The following is a 19,897-nucleotide window of genomic DNA, read 5'->3' on the forward strand; positions in this document are numbered from 1 at the left end:
GAGGCTGGTAATGGATTTTCAATTTTGGTTTGCCACTTGAATACTTGATCTGTTTTATAATTTGCCATATCCCGTTGGATTTTTCTTTTTTTTCTTTGTTGTACTTCCAAATCCTTGCCCATTAAATCTTTGTTTAAATGGGAAGCAAGACGATTAAATCAGTTGATTCTTTAAATGGGTCTAGTTTGCTTTTAATTTCTTCAACTTATTGGTCAATAATTCTAATTTCTTCTGTTTCCTCTTAAGGAGAAAAGTTACACCTTCTAGACTTTTATCATTAAAGAAATTAAACCATTCGTCTACTGATTCCTTATCCATTAAGCCATCATTTGGGGTTAGTTCCCAGCGTAATCTTCTAGGTACTATTTTTTCTTTAAGGTATCGATCAAATGTATTTGTATTCCACCAGTTTTTATTAGGAGGTAATAACTTGGATGGGGATATTAATTATGGGATGCCCAACTTGATAGCAACAAAACCAGGGACAACTTCCTTCAATTGATTCTTCTCCTTTAGGCTGGATTCACACCTATGCAGTTTTAGTGCTTTTTGCATTTTGCACTAGAGGCCATTTAACATGGTTTCCTATGGAACACGATCTGTAGTGTAAGTCTGCAAAAAGCACAAAAAATGCATAGGTGTGAATCCAGCCTTACTCTTTACAACTCTGATTCCTCTTTTAATAGCTAAAAATCTCTGTTAGATTACCAACAGCCCCTTACAGGCTAGGAACTCTCAGTCCCTTTGGAAAGTAGCACAATGTATTATGAACTGCATCCTGGAGCACCTCCAACTGCCAAGTAGACACTGGTCCTAGTTCAACCACTGCAGGAAATGCTTGTCCATCTGGCTACTTCTTCACCAGTCTACCCGACTGACTCTCTTTACCAGTCTACCTGGCTGACTCTCTGGAGATCTTCCAAGGCAAGGTAGAGAAGATTTAAGCACACCGCTATCTTCCAGAGAGACCTGCTACATGTGGCAGTCTCTCCCCTTGTAGGTCTCTGAACAGTACTGTCGTACTCATGCATCACACATTTGGGGGGTATTTGTACTTTCCTGACTTGTTGTTAGTGTCTCAAGAAATTAGATTCACCTGATGTACTGAAGGCCTGATCAGATGTGATCAATTTTCAGAGATTGGCACCATAGTTTGTAGACTCTATAACTTTCACAAAGACCAAATAATATACACTAATTTGGGTTATTTTTACCAAAGATATGTAACGGTATAAATTTTGGCCAACATTTATGAAAAACAATTACTAATTAGCAAAATTTTATGACAGAAACAAAAAAAAATTATTTTTTTTCACAAAATTTTAATTTTTTAATATTTATAGCACAAAAAAAACACAAAAAAAACCCACTAATGATTAAATATCACCAAAAGAAAGCTCTATTTGTGTGAAAAAAGGACACAAGTTTCATATGGGTACAGTGTTGCATGTCATTGTCATTCAAACTATGCTGAAAGCTGAAAATTGGTCTAGGCAGGAAGGGGGTGTAAGTGCACTGTATTGAGGTGGTTAAAGAGGTGATAAAACGGAGCCGTCGTTCTATCATGAAAATGAGAGATAGCAGAAGGATTCATAAGGGTAATCCAAAGCAGAACTTTATTTCTGAAGGCCTCAAATGTAACACGATACTGAGCTTATCTGTCAAAAAACCTCAGTAACCTATTCTAAGATGGTGGGAGTTGTGGTGGTATTTTAGTGACTGGTCTCTGGCAATGGTAAGAAAGAAGTGGAGCAGTGATGTTTTAGCTGAAGATAAGGGGAATATTGAGAGGGAGGCTGGTTTGGAAGTAATGGTAAAGGTAGATGTGATGACGCATGTATTTATGTGGGTTATCTTATCCCAAAAGAGTTTAAGCAAGTGACATTCTCACCAGATATGGGATAAAGTGCCAGTGACAGAGTGGCAGCGCTAGCAAAAGTTAGGTGTTCTTGGGAAAAGTTGGAGCAATTTATTAGAATAAAATAGTGTTCAACATTTCTGTGTAATAGTAGCAAAGCATCTACTAATTGTGAAAGCCTCCTACTTACCCTTATATATTCTTCATTTTCATTAGTTGACATTCTATAGGCTACCTCATATAGTAGGTTTTCATTCACATGTGATGTATTCCAGCTTATATACAAACTTTGATTTGGAGTCCTGGACACATTATATATTGTTGGAGGTCTCGGTTTTACTAAAAAGAGAAAACACACAATGCTCACAAGTAATCCAACAAGATTTATCTGGACTAAAGTGTAGCTCTATGGTTACATTTTGTTTGTGCCTACAATCCATTGTTCTTTAAAGGACATTGTCTATTAGGAATACAACCACTTAAAAAATAAAGTATGGTAGTGGTACAAAACGAACAGTTCTAATTACTGAATACATCCATTTAGCCCTTTTAACTCCTTAAACATTGTTTCTATAACAGATCACATCCATCTGAAAAGTTGATTACCCTGTCAGCAGCCACTTTACAACTTTTTATCTCAACAACCACACTTAAAGGGTGCTATGTGCACATTCTGGGTTCTGCAAGGAATACAGTAATAAAAATATGAACAGCTGAATTAATTGCCCCCCCCCCCCCCCCACACCTTGTATTGCTGGTCAGTGGTACTATTCACTCTCTTAACTCCCGTTTGCTTTGCTAGTCCACCACCTTGCCAAGAATAGCCTTCTTGATCCACTTCAGTCTGGATTTCATCCTCAACACTCCACAGAAACTCCCCTCCTAAAACCAACAAACGATCTACTAATGGCCAAAACCAAGGGACACTCTCCTGTACTCCTACTCCTGGACCTTCCTGCTGCATTTGATACAGTTGACCACCCCCTCCTCCTAAAAAAACTCCACGCCTTTGGTCTCTGGTTCTCTTCCTACTTATCCAACCGCACCTTTAGTATTTATTACTTTATTACTTACAATTCTACTCCTCCTCTCCTTTTCCTTTCTCTATTCCTCCCTGGGTCAGCTGATAGCCTCCCATGGCTTTCAATACCATCTCTATGCTGTCGACACCCAAATCTATTTCTCTACTCCTCAGCTCACTCCCTCAGTCTCCTCACGTATCACCAATTTATTAACAGATATATCAGTCTGGATTTCATACCACTTCCTCAAACTCAATCTATCCAAATCAAAACTTATAATTTTTACTCCACCACGTGCCCCTTCCCCTGATCTCTTTGTCAAAATCAACAGCCCATCTCCACATGCCAAGGTCCTAGGTGTAGTGCTGGACTCTGAACTCTCGTTTAAGACCCACGTCCAATCACTGTCTAAATCTTGCCGCCTCAACCTCTGCAACATCTCCAAAATGCACCCCTTTCTAACCAATGACACAACAAAGCTCTTAATTCACTACCTGGTCATCTCTCACCTCAACTACTGCAGCTCCCTTCTCATTGGCTTACCTCTACATAGGCTACCCCCCCTTCAATCCATCATGAATGCTGCTGCCAGTCTCATCCACCTTACCAATCGGTGTGTCTGTCACTCCTCTCTGTAAATCCATCCACTGGCTTCCGCTCACCCAACAAATTAAATTCAAAATACTAACAACTTATAAAGCCATCCATAATTTAGCCCCCAACTACATCACTAGCCTAGTCTCAAAATACCAACTTAATCATTCTCTTTGTTCCTCTGAAGACAGCCTGCTCTCTAGGTCCCTAGTCATCTCCTCCCATGCTCGCCTCCAGGACTTTTCCAGAGCCTCTTCAATCCTATGGAACTCCTTACCCCAATCTGTCCAATTATCTCCTACTCTATTAGCTTTTAGACAATCCCTGAAAACCCTCCTCTTCAGAGAATCCTATCCTACCCATACCTAACAACTGTATTTTCATTTTCTCCATCAGTTCATCCCCCCACATTTATCACCTTTTGACCATTCCTTCTAGGCTTTAATGAGCAGGGCCTAAGCCCCTATAACCCTGCACCTTGCATTGCTGGTTAGTGCTGCTAAACCCCTCCTCCAACCCACTTTGCATTGCTGGTCAGTACTATTAACTTCCACCCCCCCTCCAGAGAGATGAAGAGAGTGGGAGGGATTCAGTGGTTTAGCAAAAGACAACTGGGCATGGCTGACACCATTCAGTCCCCAAAAATGCTGTATGTAATCAGCAAAAAATTGGAAAATAGGAACTGTGTGCATTTCAGGCAAAACATTATTTTTCTAGTACTTTCATGGCCTTTAAAGGAATAGCGCATAGAATTTGGGCAATCTATGCATATTTCCCTATTGTATAGCTTTTTCTTTTTTTTTTTTTTGCCCTGACAAGCTTATATCCCAAGAAGGAGGAACAAAGCTCAACCAATGTGTAGTGCTGTAAAGTAGAAAGCAGAATCTGCCTATGAAATTAGCAAATATGGATATGCCCATGCAGATATACACCGATCATCTATAACATTAAGATTGCTGACAGTTAACCTCCCTGGCAGCATGATTATGTCAGATTTTTGCGTCTGAAAGCGGTACATTGTTTTGCATAGAAATTTGGTGTTTATATTGTAGGCCTGTAATTCTTATGCTGCGTACACACGTATCAGACTATCCGGCGGACTTAGTTTGGCGGACAAACCGCCGGACTGTCCGCCGGACTTTCCGAACGAGCTACCTGCCCACACACGGCACTTTTCCGCCATACTTTTGAAATGAACGGACTCGCCCACACACACGGAGGAAAGTTTGTTAATTTTGAGCGCGGCTCCAGGTAGCTGGGACCAGCGAAGGAGGCGTAGCTTGCCCTGTCACCTGGTATGGACTTAAAGGGGAATCCCTACGCTGAAAAAACGGCATGGGGGTTCCCCCCCCCCCCCGGGTCCATATAAGACCCTTATCCGAGCACGCTACCCGGCCGGCCAGGAAATGCTGGAACTGTGACATCATAATGGGCGGGGACATCATCCGGCGATGTCCCTATATAAGTCGCCGCACGCCGCGTCCCTGTCATTGTGACCAGAGACAGCGACGAGGCAACAGCTCAAGAAGAGAAGAGAAGAACAGAAAGCCAGAAGACAGCGGCCACAGAAGACCGGGCTACCGCTTGTAAAAGAGCTAGAAGAAGGTGCGGTGGCCCGGCAAGAAGAACCGAAGAGGGGGACAAGACCCCCGAAGTCGGAAGAAGAGGGCGGCGGCAAAGAAGAAAGCCAGGCTCCTCCGCTAGTAAAAGAGCTAGCAGAAGATAGCGGAGGAGTCCGGCGAGAAGACCCCCGAAGACGGAAGAAGACCCCCGGAGCTGTGCAATAAACTATTTTAACCCTTGTGTGTTGTGTTTTTTTACATTTTTTCACAGGTGAATGGGTAGGGGTACATTGTACCCCATACTCATTCACGTAGGGTGGGGGCCGGGATCCGGGGACCCCCTTATTAATGGGGGCTCACGGATTCCGATAAGCCCCCCGCCCGCAGACCCGACAACCAACAGCCAGGGTTGTCGGGAAGAGGCCCTTGTCCTCATCAACATGGGGACAAGGTGCTTTGGGGTGGGGGGGCCGTGCAGCCCGCCCTTCCCCAAGGCACCCCCCATGTTGAGGGCACATGGCATGGTACAGCTCGTCCCCACCCCCTTTCCTGGCCGGCTGGGTAGCGTGCTCGGATAAGGGTCTTATATGGACCTGGAGGGGACCCCCACGCCGTTTTTTCGGCGTAGGGATTCCCCTTTAAGTCCATACCAGATAACGGGACCAACGACGCCTGCTTCGCTGGTCCCGGCTGCCTGGAGCCACGCTCAAAATGAGTGGACTTTTGGGCGGGAAAAGTCCGTTCATTTCAAAAGTACAGCGGACTAGCACACACACGGTCGTATTGTCCGCCGAAATGCGAGTCCGGCAGACAGATTGATGTGCAAAACTACAATCTTAGTCCGCTGGACTTTTGGGTAAAAAAAGTCCGCCGGAGCCCACACACGGGTGGACTGTCCGAGCGGACTTAAGTCCACCGAATTTTTTTAAAGTGTGTACGGGGCTTTAGGAATAACTCACTTAAATCTGTCCAAACAAGAGTCTAGTAGACATCCCAGGTATGATAAAGTTTGAAACACGAAACCATAAATTATAATATAATAAATAATTCTCAAAAATAATAACCTTATAATAAAATGTATTCAATAACGTAATCAAATCAAAACATTGAAATTGAGAATTGTCGCTGTCATCACTTTCAGTGTTTGATGACGCATTTCCCCACTAACACTCATCACTCAATTCTGCAAGTGTTCTTATTTACTATCGCTGTTTTCTGTCTGGTCAAAAACTGATTTTGTCGTAAAGGGATGCATTTTGGATGCCAAGTTTCCAGACAGAAAGAATGACATATATAATATAAAAGTGCATGTGGGGCATTGGACAAAGCACCAGGTACAAAAGGAGTGTGAAATTATTTAATACAGTAATGTCAATTTCTTCCATCTGTTTTTCACTTTTTGAATTTGCCGCCAGGCTCCTCCCCCTTGCATCACTCGTAGGGAACGGAGTCTGGCACACAGTACATCGAGAACGCGGCCTACGGACACAGCAGGGGGAACATCGCTGGATCTTGGGGACAAGGTAAGTAACTGCAAGCCAATCCAGAGTGTGGCTTGGGATTACCACTTCTGGTACTGAAAATTCACCCCCAACTACACTCTGGGATTACTGCCAGGGAGGTTAAAGTGAATAACATTGATTATCTCATTACAATGGCATCTTAAAATCGGTGGGATATGTTAGGCAGCAAGTAAACATGTTGTCCATTAATTTAGAAATTATGTGAATTGTTATAAAGAAAATGTGTTTTTATCAGAGTTGCCTAAAAAGTCCATGTTTCTTTTCCCAATATGTATGTTGTCCATGAAGTTGATGTGTTGAAAGCAGAAAAAAATCAGCATCACAGTTTGTTGTGTATGGGACTGCATAGGTAAAAGCATCTACAATGGGCAAGTAAGCATCAAAACGGGACCATAGAGCAATGGAAGAAGTTGGCCTGCTCTGCTGAATCACATTTTCTTTTTTATGTGGATCCCCGGGTACATGTTCTCTGAGAAGATAGCAAGCAGGTGCAGACAGTATGATGCTTTAGGCAATGTTCTGCTGGGAAACCTTGGGTCCTGCCATTCACGTGGATGTGACATGTACCACCTACTTAAACATTGTTGCTAACCAAGCCACATTATCATGAAGATGGTATTCCCTGATGGCAGTGTCCTCTTTCAGCAGGATAATGTGCCCTACCACACTGCAAAAATGGGATGAAGAACACAACAAGTTTGAGGTGTTAACTTGGCCTCCAAATCTTAATCCATTCAGCATGTGTGGGATGTGATGGAAACACAAATCTGATCCATGGAGGCCCCACCTTGAAACTTACAAGACTTAAAGGATCTCCTACTGAAGGCTTGGCGCCAGATACCACAGCATACCTTCAGAGGCCTAGTGGTGTTCATGCAGGTCAGGGCGGTTTTGGTGGCAAAAGGGACACCTATACAATATTAGGTGGGTCATAATAATACTATGACTGATCAATGTAAGTAAAGGGGATTATTTACAAAAGGCAAATCCACTTTGCACTTGAAAGTGCAGCCGCTCTAAATCTAAGGGGTAGATCTGAAATGACTGGAAGCTCTGCTGATTTTATCATCCAATCATGTGCAAGCTAAAATGCTGTTTTTTATTTTCCTTGCATGCCCCCCTTGGATCTACAGTGACTTTACTTCCAAGTGCACTATCAGTGCACTTGCAGTGCAATGTGGATTTTCCATTAGTAAATAACCCCCAAAGTGTACGGTATGCAAAACATTAAAGGAGTTGTAAATCCTTGATTTTTTCACCTTAATGCATTTTATGCATTAAGGTGAAAAACCTCCTGTGATGCAGCAGCCCCCCAGAGCCCACTTTTAGTTACCTGAACCCAGTCTTTCCAGCGATGTGGACGAGCACAGCAGCTCCAGCCGGTGTCTCGGGTCCTGATTGGATAGATTGATAGCAGCGCAGCCATTGGCTCCAGCTGCTGTCATTCAAATCCAATGACACGAGGGCCAGGGGGTGGGGCTGAGTACTGCTGTCTGTGTCAATAGATGCAGCAGCAGGACATGGGAGCGCGCTCACAGGAGTGCCTCGAGGGAGAGCTGCTCTACAATGGGGCACTCGAGAAGAGGAGGTGCCAGGAGCACCACTGAGGGACCCTAGAAGAGGAGGATCATGGCCAAAGGTAAGTATGACATGTTTGTTTAACCACTTCAGCCTCGGAAAGATTCACCCCCTTCCTGTCCAGAGCACTTTTTGCAATTCGGCACTGCGTTGCTTTAACTGACAATTACGCGGTCGTGCGACGTGGCTCCCATACAAAATTGGCGTCCTTTTTTTCCCCACAAATAGAGCTTTCTTTTGGTTATAGCGTCTACAAATAGGGGATCGTTTTATGGCATTTTTATAAAAAAAATTTTTTTTACTAGTAATGGCGGCGATCAGCGATTTTTATCGTGACTGCGACATTATGGCGGACACATCGAACAATTTTGACACCTTTTTGGGACCATTGGCATTAATACAGTGATCAATGCTTTAAAATTGCATTGATTACTGTAAAAATTTCACTGGTAGTGAAGGGGTTAACTACTAGGGACGGGGAGGGGTTAAGTGTGTCCTAGGGGAGTGTTTCTAACTGACTGTGGGATGGGCTTCTGTGGCATGGAAACTGATCGCTGCTCCCGATGACAGGGAGCAGACGATCAGTGTCCTCTCATTAGGCAGAACGGGGAGATGCTGTTTACATCAGCATCTCCCCGTTCTTGAGCTCCGTGACACGATCGCGCGCACGGCGGGAATTTCAAAGTAACATACGGGTACGTTACTTTGCCCAGCCATGCCTTTCTGCTGATGTACATATGCCGACAGTGGTCGGCAAGTGGTTAAAAAAACAAAAAACTGACCTTTAGATATTCTTTAACACAATAATATTTGCATCAAGCTTTTTGACAGGTTTGTCTACATAGGCTGAAAAGACTATGCATGCCCCTTAACTGACATGACTGCAGCAATCTAAAATTTACTTAGCTGCTTTAGATTAATGCATGATGTCCATCATTGTAGTCGTTCCTGTCATTAAATTTTAGAATATACCTATTTGAACAATTTTACGTTTGCCTGAAAAGGAGAAAACCTTACCAATATAATTGACGCGTTTAAACAAAGTGAAGGGCTTTATGTTCTTTATCTTGTCTGTCACCACAATTAGAAGTTCAGTCTGATCTTTAAGCGATTTTTGCAGTTGGAATTGGCATCCAACGTTTATGCCATCTTCATTAGTGATATATGAATGACAAGCTTCCCCGGTGTCTATTATTTTCTCCAACCTAAATACACAAAGAACATGCATTGGCATATGATTTTACAGACAAAAAGGATTTGAATGTAACAGTTATTTTGACCTAGGTCCAAAATTTATTAGAATATTCAAGGTACCTTAGAAGCAGCACTAACTGGCACAGAAATTGTTTCAACTGTATTATATTTTTTACAACTAAACCCTTACATAATGAGCTTTAGACATTTTTCCACAAAATACTGTTGTGATCTTTTATTTATCAGTTTTTGCAACTCGGTGCTGCTGATCTCTTCCAACTGCTTTCAGCTAATTCCTGTCTACATGCACTTGCACCAGCTTCAGCTACACATCAGTGCTTTGGTTTCCTGATAATGATAACAGTGGGCCATACCTGCCGGCATGGTCAATTGTAGATTTAAATGGTGGTGTATGTATATGACATAAACTAGACATGGAAGATGGAAATATATAGTTTAACCACTTAAGGACCGCCGCATGTAAATGTAGGTCGGCACAATGGCACCGACAGGCACAAGCACGTACATGTACATGCTTGCCTTCCAGCGGGTGGGGGGTCCGATCGGACCCCCTCCCGCTGGCTGCGGCGGTCCGTTTCGCTTCAGGAGCGATCCGGGATGGGGGGATGGCTGTTGGTTTCTGGCCATCCCCTCTCGATCACTCCTGGTGAATGAGAAGCTTCCCCCGCCTGTGTAGTGTAAACACAGGCAGGGAGGAAGTGATGTCATTCTCCTCGGGCGGTCTTTTTGACCAGACTGCGAGGAGAACACATAGTAAGTGCACCAATCACTACACTGACATGTAGGTACACATAGGCACACAAATCACCCCCCCCCCCCCGATCGCTCCCCCCCCCGATCGCCCCCCCCCCCCTCCCAGTCACAGTGTCACTGATTGCAGTGATCCTTTATTTACTGATCACTGCATTTAGTGTCAGTTGTGACAGTAAAAAGTGTCAGGGCAGTTAGTGTTCGGTCCAGGGTAGCCCCCTACCCCCCCTAATAAAGGTTTAACCCCCTGATTGCCCCTAGAGTTAACCCTTTCACCCCCTTTTGCCAGTGTCCCTAAGCAATCGTTTTTCTGATCGCTGCATTAGTGTCACTGGTGTTGCTAGGTAGCTAGTTATTTTTTTAGGTTTACCGCCAGGTTTTTATAGCGTTAGGTACCCCCATATACTACCCAATAAAGGTTTTAACCCCCTGATTGCCCCTAGAGTTAACCCTTTCACCAGCAATCCCCGTATAAGTGTCACTGGTGATGCTGGATAGCCAGTTAGTTATTTAGTTATTTAGGTTTCCCGTCAGGTTTTTATATAGCATCCGGGAACCCCATATACTACCTAATAAAGGTTTTAACCCTCTGATTGCCCCTAGTTAACCCTTTCACCCCATTTTGCCAGTGTTACTAAGCGATCGTTTTTCTGATCGCTGCATTAGTGTCACTGGTGCCGCTAGGTAGCTAGTTATTTTTTTAGGTCACCGCCAGGTTTTTATAGCATTAGGTACCCCCATATACTACCCAATAAAGGTTTTAACCCCCTGATTGCCCCTAGAGTTAACCCTTTCACTAGCGATCACCGTATAAGTGTCACTGGTGATGCTGGTTAGCCAGTTAGTTATTTAGGTCCCCCGTCAGGTTTTTATATAGCATCAGGGACCCCCATATACTACCTAATAAAGATTTTAACCCCCTGATTGCCCCTAGTTAACCCTTTCACCAGTGATCACCGTATAAGTGTTATGGGTGACTCTGGTTAGTTAGTTTGCTTTTTATAGCATCAGGGCACCCACCATTTATTACCCAATAAAGGTTTAACCCCCTGATCCCCCGGCGGGTGATATCAATTAGGTTTTAGGGTCAGGGTCTGCTTCGCCCCAGGCAGCGCTAGGTTAGTGCCAGTACCGCTAACACCCACGCGCAAAGCATACACCTCCCGTAGTGGTATAGAATCTGAACAGATCAATATCTGATCTGATCAGATCTATACTAGCGTCCTCAGCAGTTTAGGGTTCCAAAAAAACGCATTGTTAGCGGGATCAGCCCAGATACCTGCTAGCACCTGCGTTTTGCCCCTCCGCCCAGCCCACCCAAGTGCAGCATCGATCGATCACTGTCACTTACAAAACACTAAACACATAACTGCAGCGTTTGCAGAGTCAGGCCTGATCCCTGCGATTGCTAACAGTTTTTTTTGGTAGCGTTTTATATTTAAATCCTGAAGGCAGTGCCCGGGTTTCGGGGTCCTGTACATGACTAGGCTCCCAAAAAGTCCCCCACATGTGGTATCCCCGTACTCAGGAGAAGCAGCAGAATTTATTTTGGGGTGTAATTTCACTTATGCCCATAGCATGTGTGAGCAATATATCATTTAGTGACAACTTTGTGCAAAAAAAAAAAAGATTTTTTTTTTAATATTCCTGCAACTTGTGGCAAAATATAAAATATTTCATGGACTCAACATGCCTCTCAGTAAATAGCTTGGGGTGTCTACTTTCTAAAATAGGGTAATTTGGGGGGATTTTGTGCTATTTTGGCATTTTATGGCCTTCGAAACTGTGATAGGTAGTGAGGAGTGAAATCAAAAATTTGCACCGTTAGAAATCCTGAAGGCAGTGATTGGTTTTCGGGGTGCCGTACGCGGCTAGACTCCCAAAAAGTCCCACATATGTGGTACCCCCGTACTCAGGAGAAGCAGCAGAATATATTTTAGGGTGCAATTCCACATATAACTATGGCATGTGTGAGCAATATATCATTTAGTGACAACTTTTTGTAAACTTTTTTTTTTGTGTCATTATTTAATCACTTGGGACAAAAAAAAATATTCAATGGGCTCAACATGCCCTTCACCAATTTCCTTGGGGTGTCTACTTTCCAAAATGGGGTCATTTGGGGGGGGGAGGTTTGTACTGCCCTGCCATTTTAGCACCTCAATAAATGAGATAGGCAGTTATAAATTAAAAGCTGTGTAAATTCCAGAAAATGTACTCTAGTTTGTAGACGCTATAACTTTTGCGCAAACCAATAAATATACACTTATTGACATTTTTTTTTACTAAAGACATGTGGCTGAATACATTTTGGCCTAAATGTATTACTAAAATTTAGTTTATTCAATTTTTCTTATAACAATAAGTAGAAAATATCTTTTTTTTTTATTTCAGTCTTTTTCCTTTTATATCGTAAAAAATAAATATTGCAGAGGCAATCAAATACCATCAAAAGAAAGCTCTGTTTGTGGGAAGAAAAGGACGCAAATTTCGTTTGGGTACAACATTGCATGATCGCGCAATTACCAGTTAAAGTAGTGCAGTGCGAAATTGTAAAAAGACCTCTGGTCCTTAGGCTGACAATTGGTCCGGGGCTTAAGTGGTTAAACATTAAAAAAGTAAAATCAAATACACTGGCTTAGGACACTTTTAGCCAGAAGACCATATGATCTACTATTCTGGTTATGGAAAAAAAAGATGCCAGTGCAGCCTAAAGATTAGGGATGAGCCGAACAACCCCCCCCCCGGTTCGGGTCGCACCAGAACTTTCAAACGGACCGAAAATTTGTGCGAACTTTAGAACCCCATTGAAGTCCATGGGACTTGAATGTTCGACATAAAAAGTGCTAATTTTAATGGCTAATATGCAAGATATTGTCCTAAAAAGGGTTTGGGGAGCTGGCTCATGTCCCAGAGGACATGGGTCAATGCCAAATGTTTTTTTTTAAACTGACGTTTTTTCGGGAGCACTGATTTTAATGACGATTAAAGTGAAAAAAAAAATAGTGAAATATTCCTTTAAATATCGTGCCTGAGGGGGGGGTCTATAGTATGCCTGTGAAGTGCCACGTGTTTCCCGTGTTTAGAACAATCCCTGCACAAATTGACATTTAACTGAAAAAAAGTAATTTAAAGAGGAGGTAAACCCTGATGGGTTTACTTCCTCTTTGATTCCCTGCAAAGGTAAAGCATAATGGATTACTATGCATCACATAGTAGTCCATTATGTGTCACTTACCTGACACAGGAGCCAGCAAAGTCACCGCTGTCCCCTTGTGTACGGAGCCTCCATCTTCTTGGTGTGTCTCGCTGCTCCGGCGCTGTCATTCATCGGAGCAGCGCGCGGCATTTCACCATTAACTCCGGCACACTCAGTGCGCCTGCGCGCCGCTGTCTACGGCGCATGCAGTGCCTGTCTTTTGGAAAATTTGCCAAATATCTCCTAAACCGTGTAGGTTTAGGAGATATTCCTTGGACCTACAGGTAAGCCTTAATCTTGGCTTACCTGTAGGTCAAAGTGGTTTGTAAGGGTTTACAACCACTTTAAAACTGCTTGCGGTTTTAATGTAATAACTGGTTCCGGCAATATGGATGAAAATCATTGAGAAAAATGGAATAGGTAGCCCCCCCCTGCCCATTACCAGCCCCTTTGGGTCTTGTACGGATATTAACCACTTCCCGACCAGCGCACGACGATGTACGTCGACAGAATGGCACGGGCAGGCATATTGGCGTACATGTACGTCCAATATTCGTTGCCGCCGTGCCATCGGGAGCGCGCCGCCGGCGGCGCGCTCCCGCGCTGGTCGGGACCCCCGTGAGTCCGGTCGCGGGACCCGCGGACTCGATCGCCGCGGGCATCCCCGCGATCGTCTCACGGAGCGGCCGAATGGAGGAAATGCTGTATAAACAACATTTTTCCATTCTGCCTAGCAACTAGTGACGCTGATCTCTGCTCCATGTGATTGGAGCAGAGATCAGTGTACACTAAATGAAAGCCCAACCCCCCCACAGTTAGTAACACACCCCTAGGAACACTTAACCCCTACACTGCCACCCACTGGTTAACCCTTTCACTGCCAGTGTCATTTACACAGGAATCACTGCATTTATATAGCAGTGATTACTGTATAAATGACAATGGTCCCAAAAATGTGTCAAAAATGTCCGATGGGTCCCCCACAATGTCGCAGTCACAATAAAAATCGCAGATCGCCGCCATTACTAGTAAAAAAAAAATAATAAAAAATTATTAATAAAAATGCTATAAAACTATCCCTATTTTGTAAACGCTATAACTTTTGCGCAAACCAATCAATAATCGCTTATTGCGATTTTTTTTACCAAAAATATGTAGAAGAATACGTATCGGCCTAAACTGAGGGAAAAAAATGTTTTTTTATATATTTTTGGGGGATATTTATTATTACAAAAAGTAAAAAATAATGCGTTTTTTTCAAAATTATCGCTCTATTTTTGTTTATAGCGCAAAAAATAAAAACCGCAGGGGTGATCAAATACCACCAAAAGAAAGCTCTATTTGTGGGAAAAAAAGGACGTTAATTTTGTTTGGGAGCCACGTCGCACGACCGCGCAATTGTCAGTTAAAGCAACGCAGTGCCGATTTGCAAAAAGTGGTCTGGTCTTTGACCAGCAAATTGGTCCGGTCTGAAAGTGGTTAATGGAAACCCAATACACATATTAAAAAAAGGAAAGGCGTGCGGCCCCCAGGCCCTATATACTCAGAACAGCAGTATACAGGCAGTGCAAACCTGTGTAGGTTTGTTGTGTTAAGTAGAATCTGTTTGTCATTTTGAACTGGTACATTTTTTAAAGTGTAGCTCCAGTCAAAAAATCTATTTTTAAGATTTTTGGAAAACATAGGGAAGGGTTATCAACCCTGTATAATTTTTTTTGCCATCTGTCTTTTTTTCATCTCACTTCCTATTGTCTCCTTCCGTTTGCAAGTAGGAGACATTTGTAAGTTGGATGTTTGAAAGTAGGGGCCTGCCCTATATGCTCTGCAGAAATGGGGGCCTAACGTGTTGGTGCTGCCACAACACTGTAAGTCCTCAAAGTGACTCTTGGTTGGCACTGGAGCGTCCTGCTGTGAACGATTATATCAAGAATTGTAATTACATGCCATTGTTGAACAGTGGTATAAAAATTGGGCCTTTTGGTGGTTGTGGTGATGGTGCTGGTGCCACAACACTATAAGTCCTCACAGTTACTCTCGGTGGACGCAGGAACGGGCCCTGTTGTGAAATATTATATCAAGAATTGTAATTACATGCCCCTATTAAACAGGGGCTGAAAATTGGGCCTTAGGCACTGCTTGCTGGTGCCACAACACTGCAACCTCTCCCAGACACTCTAGTTGAAGTGCAGGAATGAGCCCTGCTGCAAAGCATTGCATCAAAAATTGTAATTACACACCCCTGTTAAACAAGGGCTGAAAATTTGGGCTGGTGGCACTGGTGCCATGACACTGCAACCTCTCCCATATACTCTATTTGGAGTGCAGGAATGAGCCCTGCTGCAAAGCATTGCATCAAAAATTGTAATTAATCGCCCCTGTTTAACAGGGGCGGAAAAATTGGGCTGGTGGCACTGGTGCCACGACACTGCAACCTCTCCCATATACTCTATTTGGAGTGCAGGAATGAGCCCTGCTGCAAAGCATTACATCAAAAATTGTAATTAAACACTCCTGTTAAACAGGGGCTGAAAAATTGTGCTGGTGGCATCACCCAGAACCAAAAATGTTCTTCCAAGATATCAGCGGGATCATTGAGGCGGAAGAGGATAGTCAGTCAACATAACAGGACAGTCACTCAGCATCAGCATAGGCAGTCTTGAAGGGATGTGACATTTAAAAAAAAAATATTCGGTTACATCAGCTTCAGGTGCTTGGTAGCTGGTGGTGATCCAAGACTGATTCACCTTTATGAAGGTCAGTCGATTAAACTGAGTCAGTGGACAGGCACACCCTGTGATCGGTTACAAAGCCACCAGCAGCACTGAAGGTGCGTTCCGAAAGAACGCGGATGCAGGACAGGCCAGTAGCTCAATTGCATACTGTGCAAGCTCTGGCCAGTGATCGATCCTGAAGACCCAGTAAGCCAGAGAATTTTTCGGTGGGAAAGGTGTCCAAGTCTGACCTTGCCCCTAGGTATTCCTGCACCATGTAAATCAGACGCTGGCGATGGTTGCTGGAAACTATCATACCTTGGGGCTGCGGACTAAAAAATTGTCTGAACACATCGGTCAGACGGCCATCTTCTCCACCGCTCCTTCTGACCGATGCCTCAGCATGTTGTCCAGGACCAGGAGTTTGTAACCTCCCAGTCTCTGTGAACGCGTTGCACAGACCTTTCTGCAAGGCCTACCGGAGATATCCTCTGCTCCCTCTGCGACTGCAAGATAAGGTCCGCAACCTTGCCCTTGTACCGTGGATCAAGGAGAGTGGCCAGCCAGCAATGATCCCTCTCCTTGATCCTAAGAATACGAGGATCCTTCCGCAGGCTTTGCAGGATCAGGGAGGCCATGCAGCATAGGTTAGCTGAGGCATTCGGTCCGTAGTCCTCTGGGTCACTAAGGACAACATGATCCGCAGCCACCTCCTCCCAGCCACGTAGAAGTCCACGGGTTTCTTGGGACTGTAAATCATCCCTACAAGACTGCTGCTGCTGCTGCTGCTGCTGCTGAGTGCCAGGCTCCACCTCCATGCTGACACAATCCTCCTCCTCCTCCTCTTCCTGTGTGATGGGTGGGACAGCAGGAACACTGTCTGGATAAAGGGGGCTGTGACAGAACCCACTGTCACTGTGTGTTTTGGAAGGGGCTGTGGGCTCACCTCCTACCCACCGACTATGGCCCAGCAGAGAACATGATATTTGGAGGGCTATTTGCCATCTCCCACCACCTGGAGAAGATGCCACCTCCAGACATTTGTGTCGGTTTGTTCATCGGAACCGGGTGAACGCGGGATCTGTAGCTTGGCTTGTGGAGTCGTTCCTGGCTATATAAACCTATTGGCCATCTTGGTCAAATATATACTTTTATTCCACAATGTACTTTTAGCTGATAAAGACATATACAAATGGTACTGAGATAATGTAATGCTACATCCCTTCTCCCCCCCCCCCTTGTTGCTGTGTTTAATTGTGTTGGGTCATGGCATGTAGACAAAAGGTCTGGACTGGAGACACATCCCAGCAGGGGATGTGTAAGGAGGGGCTGCCTGCTTATCATAATCCCTTTGTGTTTCAACTGTAGTTGTTTGAATATACAAGTGTTGAGTTTCCATTGGTTCTTCCTTGTCCCCTACCCCCTCTATGACAAGGCTAAGGGGAGTGCCCCTAACTGTGTTTAAAGTGTATTTTTGAAACTTGATAAACAGTTTATGCTCTGGATGTTTAACCCTCAACACCTGTGTGGCTTGTCTCGTGATTGAGCGGTTAAGGGCTGGTTATAGTGAATCTGCAGGCTGCGGGTGTGTTTGGAGGACAGGAGACAAAGGTCTGGCGGAGATGCCCAGCAGTGGTATCCGAGATCCGTCACAGGGGCCTTGAGAGGCAAGGAAGTCCTCCTCTTCCTGCCTCTGTTCTGCCTCAAGTGCCCTGTCCATTATTCCACGCAGCGTATGCTCCAATAGGTGGGCAAGTGGACAAGAGGTACAGTGTCACTGATGCATGCACTGTCACTGCTCACCATCCTTGTGGCCTCCTCAAACGGTGACAGGACAGTGCATGCATCCCTGATCATGCCCCACTGGTGTGGTGAGAAAAAAACTGAGCTCCCCTGACCCTGTCCTGGTGCCGTAGTCGCACAGGTACTCATTGATGGCCCTCTGCTGCGTGTGTAGCCGCTGCAGCATGGCCAACGTTGAGTTCCACCTGGTGGGCATGTCACATATAAGGCGGTTCTTGGGCAAGTTCAACTCCTTTTGGAGCTCAGCCAGCCGAGCATGGGCCTTAAATGATCAGCCGAAATGCACACAGACTTTACTGGCCTGCTTCAGGACATCCCGTAAGCCCGGGTACCTGCCCAAGAACCGCTGCACCATCAGGTTAAGGACGTGAGCCACACAGGGCACATGGGTCAGTTGTCCATGTCGGAGGGCGGAGAGGAGGTTGGTGCCATTGTCGCAAACCACCATTCCTGGCTTAAGCTGGCATGGCATCAACCACCTCTCGGCCTGCCCCTGCAGAGCTGACAAAATATCTGCCCCAGTGTGGCTCCTGTCCCCCAAACAAGCACAGCATGGCATCGTTTTGCCTGCGTACTTGCGTAGCCCCTTGAACGCACCGCTGGTTCTGAGGACAGAGCACTGGAAGAGGCCATGGAGGAAGAATAAGAGGAGGGGGTGGAGGAGAGAGGTGTGTCACAACCAGTAGTAGCATTTTGGAGGCGTGGTGGCGGAACAACCTCCAACACTACTGCACCTTGTCCTGCATCCTTCCCAGCTGCCAGAAGAGTGACCTAATGGGCCGTGAAAGATAGGTAACATCCTTGTCCATGCCTGCTGGACCATGAGTCAGCAGTAATATGCACCTTACCTCGGACCGCCCTGTCCAGCAAGGCAAGGACATTGCCTTTCACATGCCGGTAGAGAGCCGGAATCGCCTTCCGTGAGAAAAAGTGGTGTTTGGGGACCTGCCACTGAGGAACCGCACATTGCACAAACTCACAGAAGGAGGCCGAGTCTACCAACTGAAAAGGTAGCAGTTGAAGTGCTAGCAATTTAGCCAAGCTAGCATTCAACCGCTGAGCATGTGGATGGCTGAGAGCGAACTTCTTTCGACGCTCCAGCAGCTGAGGCAGGGAAATTTGCCTGCTACAATCGGACAAGGGTGCACTGCTAGCAGAGTGCCCGCAAGTACTTGGCTGTGACACACCTAATTCTACACCTTCATTCCTCTCAGTGCAGGTTTCAGAGAGGACTGAAGGTCTAGTGGGGTTGGAGATCCCAGCTGATGAGGAGCAAGGAGAGGTCTGCTTTGTTCTCTGGTGTGGGTCTTTAAGGTACGCTTGCCAACGAGTTGCATGGCAGGTCAACATATGTCTGCTCAAGCATGTGGTGCCCAAGCGGCTAATGTTTTGGCCACGCGAGATATGCTTGAGACATATGCTGCAAATAGCAGTGGTGTGATCTGATGCACTCGTCTCAAAAAAGACCCACACCAAAGAACTTTTGGAATAACATGCAGAGGCAGCGCCCTGCACAGGCGGAGCTCTGCTTTGTGATTCAGTCGGTGTGCTGCCCCTAAGCAGGCCCCTGGAGGGCATCCTGCCTCGTTGGAGATGGGCCTCCTCCTCATCACTGGAGCAAACCTGGCAGTATGCTGCAGCTGGTGGAACATGACTGCCAGATTGCTCTGCTTCTTGAGCATCCCCTCTCTCTGTGCTCACGCTACTGCCTTCCTCTAGCTGAATATCATCATCAGAGCCTTCAAAACACTGGGCATCCTCCTGGAGCATGTAACCAACACTGTGCTAAAACAGTTCGGGGGACTCCTTAGGAGGACATGGTGGGTCTAGGGAAGGAGTGACTGATGGTGACATTGAGACGAGGGAAGAGGATGTATTGGCAGCTGCTTTGCTAGTACCCTGAGCGTGAGAGAGGATGAGGAGGATGAAGAGGGCTTGGTCATCCACTCTAACAAGTCTTCGGCATTATCTGGCTCAACACATCCAGCTGCCGAAAATAAGGACAAGCGTGTCTCATGGGCACGTGCTGATAACAATGCACCGCATCCACGACCAGCACTGTTGTCTCTAGACACAGAGCCT

The 19,897-nt window shown here is 45.2% G+C and overlaps 1 protein-coding gene across 1 annotated transcript in view; it reads right to left on the bottom strand.

Moving 5' to 3' along the window:
• The window catches only part of LOC143999273 (interleukin-13 receptor subunit alpha-1-like), a 138,448-nt gene that overhangs the window by 59,779 nt on the left and 58,772 nt on the right, over positions 1-19,897 (bottom strand). The window contains exons 7-8 of the mRNA XM_077493982.1: positions 9,155-9,342; positions 2,049-2,197 (exon numbers count right to left, since the gene is read on the bottom strand). Coding sequence (XP_077350108.1) covers positions 2,049-2,197; positions 9,155-9,342 — 337 coding nt within the window. The remainder of the gene's footprint in view (positions 1-2,048; positions 2,198-9,154; positions 9,343-19,897) is intronic.

This window comes from Lithobates pipiens, unplaced genomic scaffold, assembly GCF_037356315.1.
Source record: "Lithobates pipiens isolate NorthernLeopardFrog02 unplaced genomic scaffold, aLitPip1_a1.2 Scaffold_1, whole genome shotgun sequence".
Classification (NCBI taxonomy): domain Eukaryota; kingdom Metazoa; phylum Chordata; class Amphibia; order Anura; family Ranidae; genus Lithobates; species Lithobates pipiens.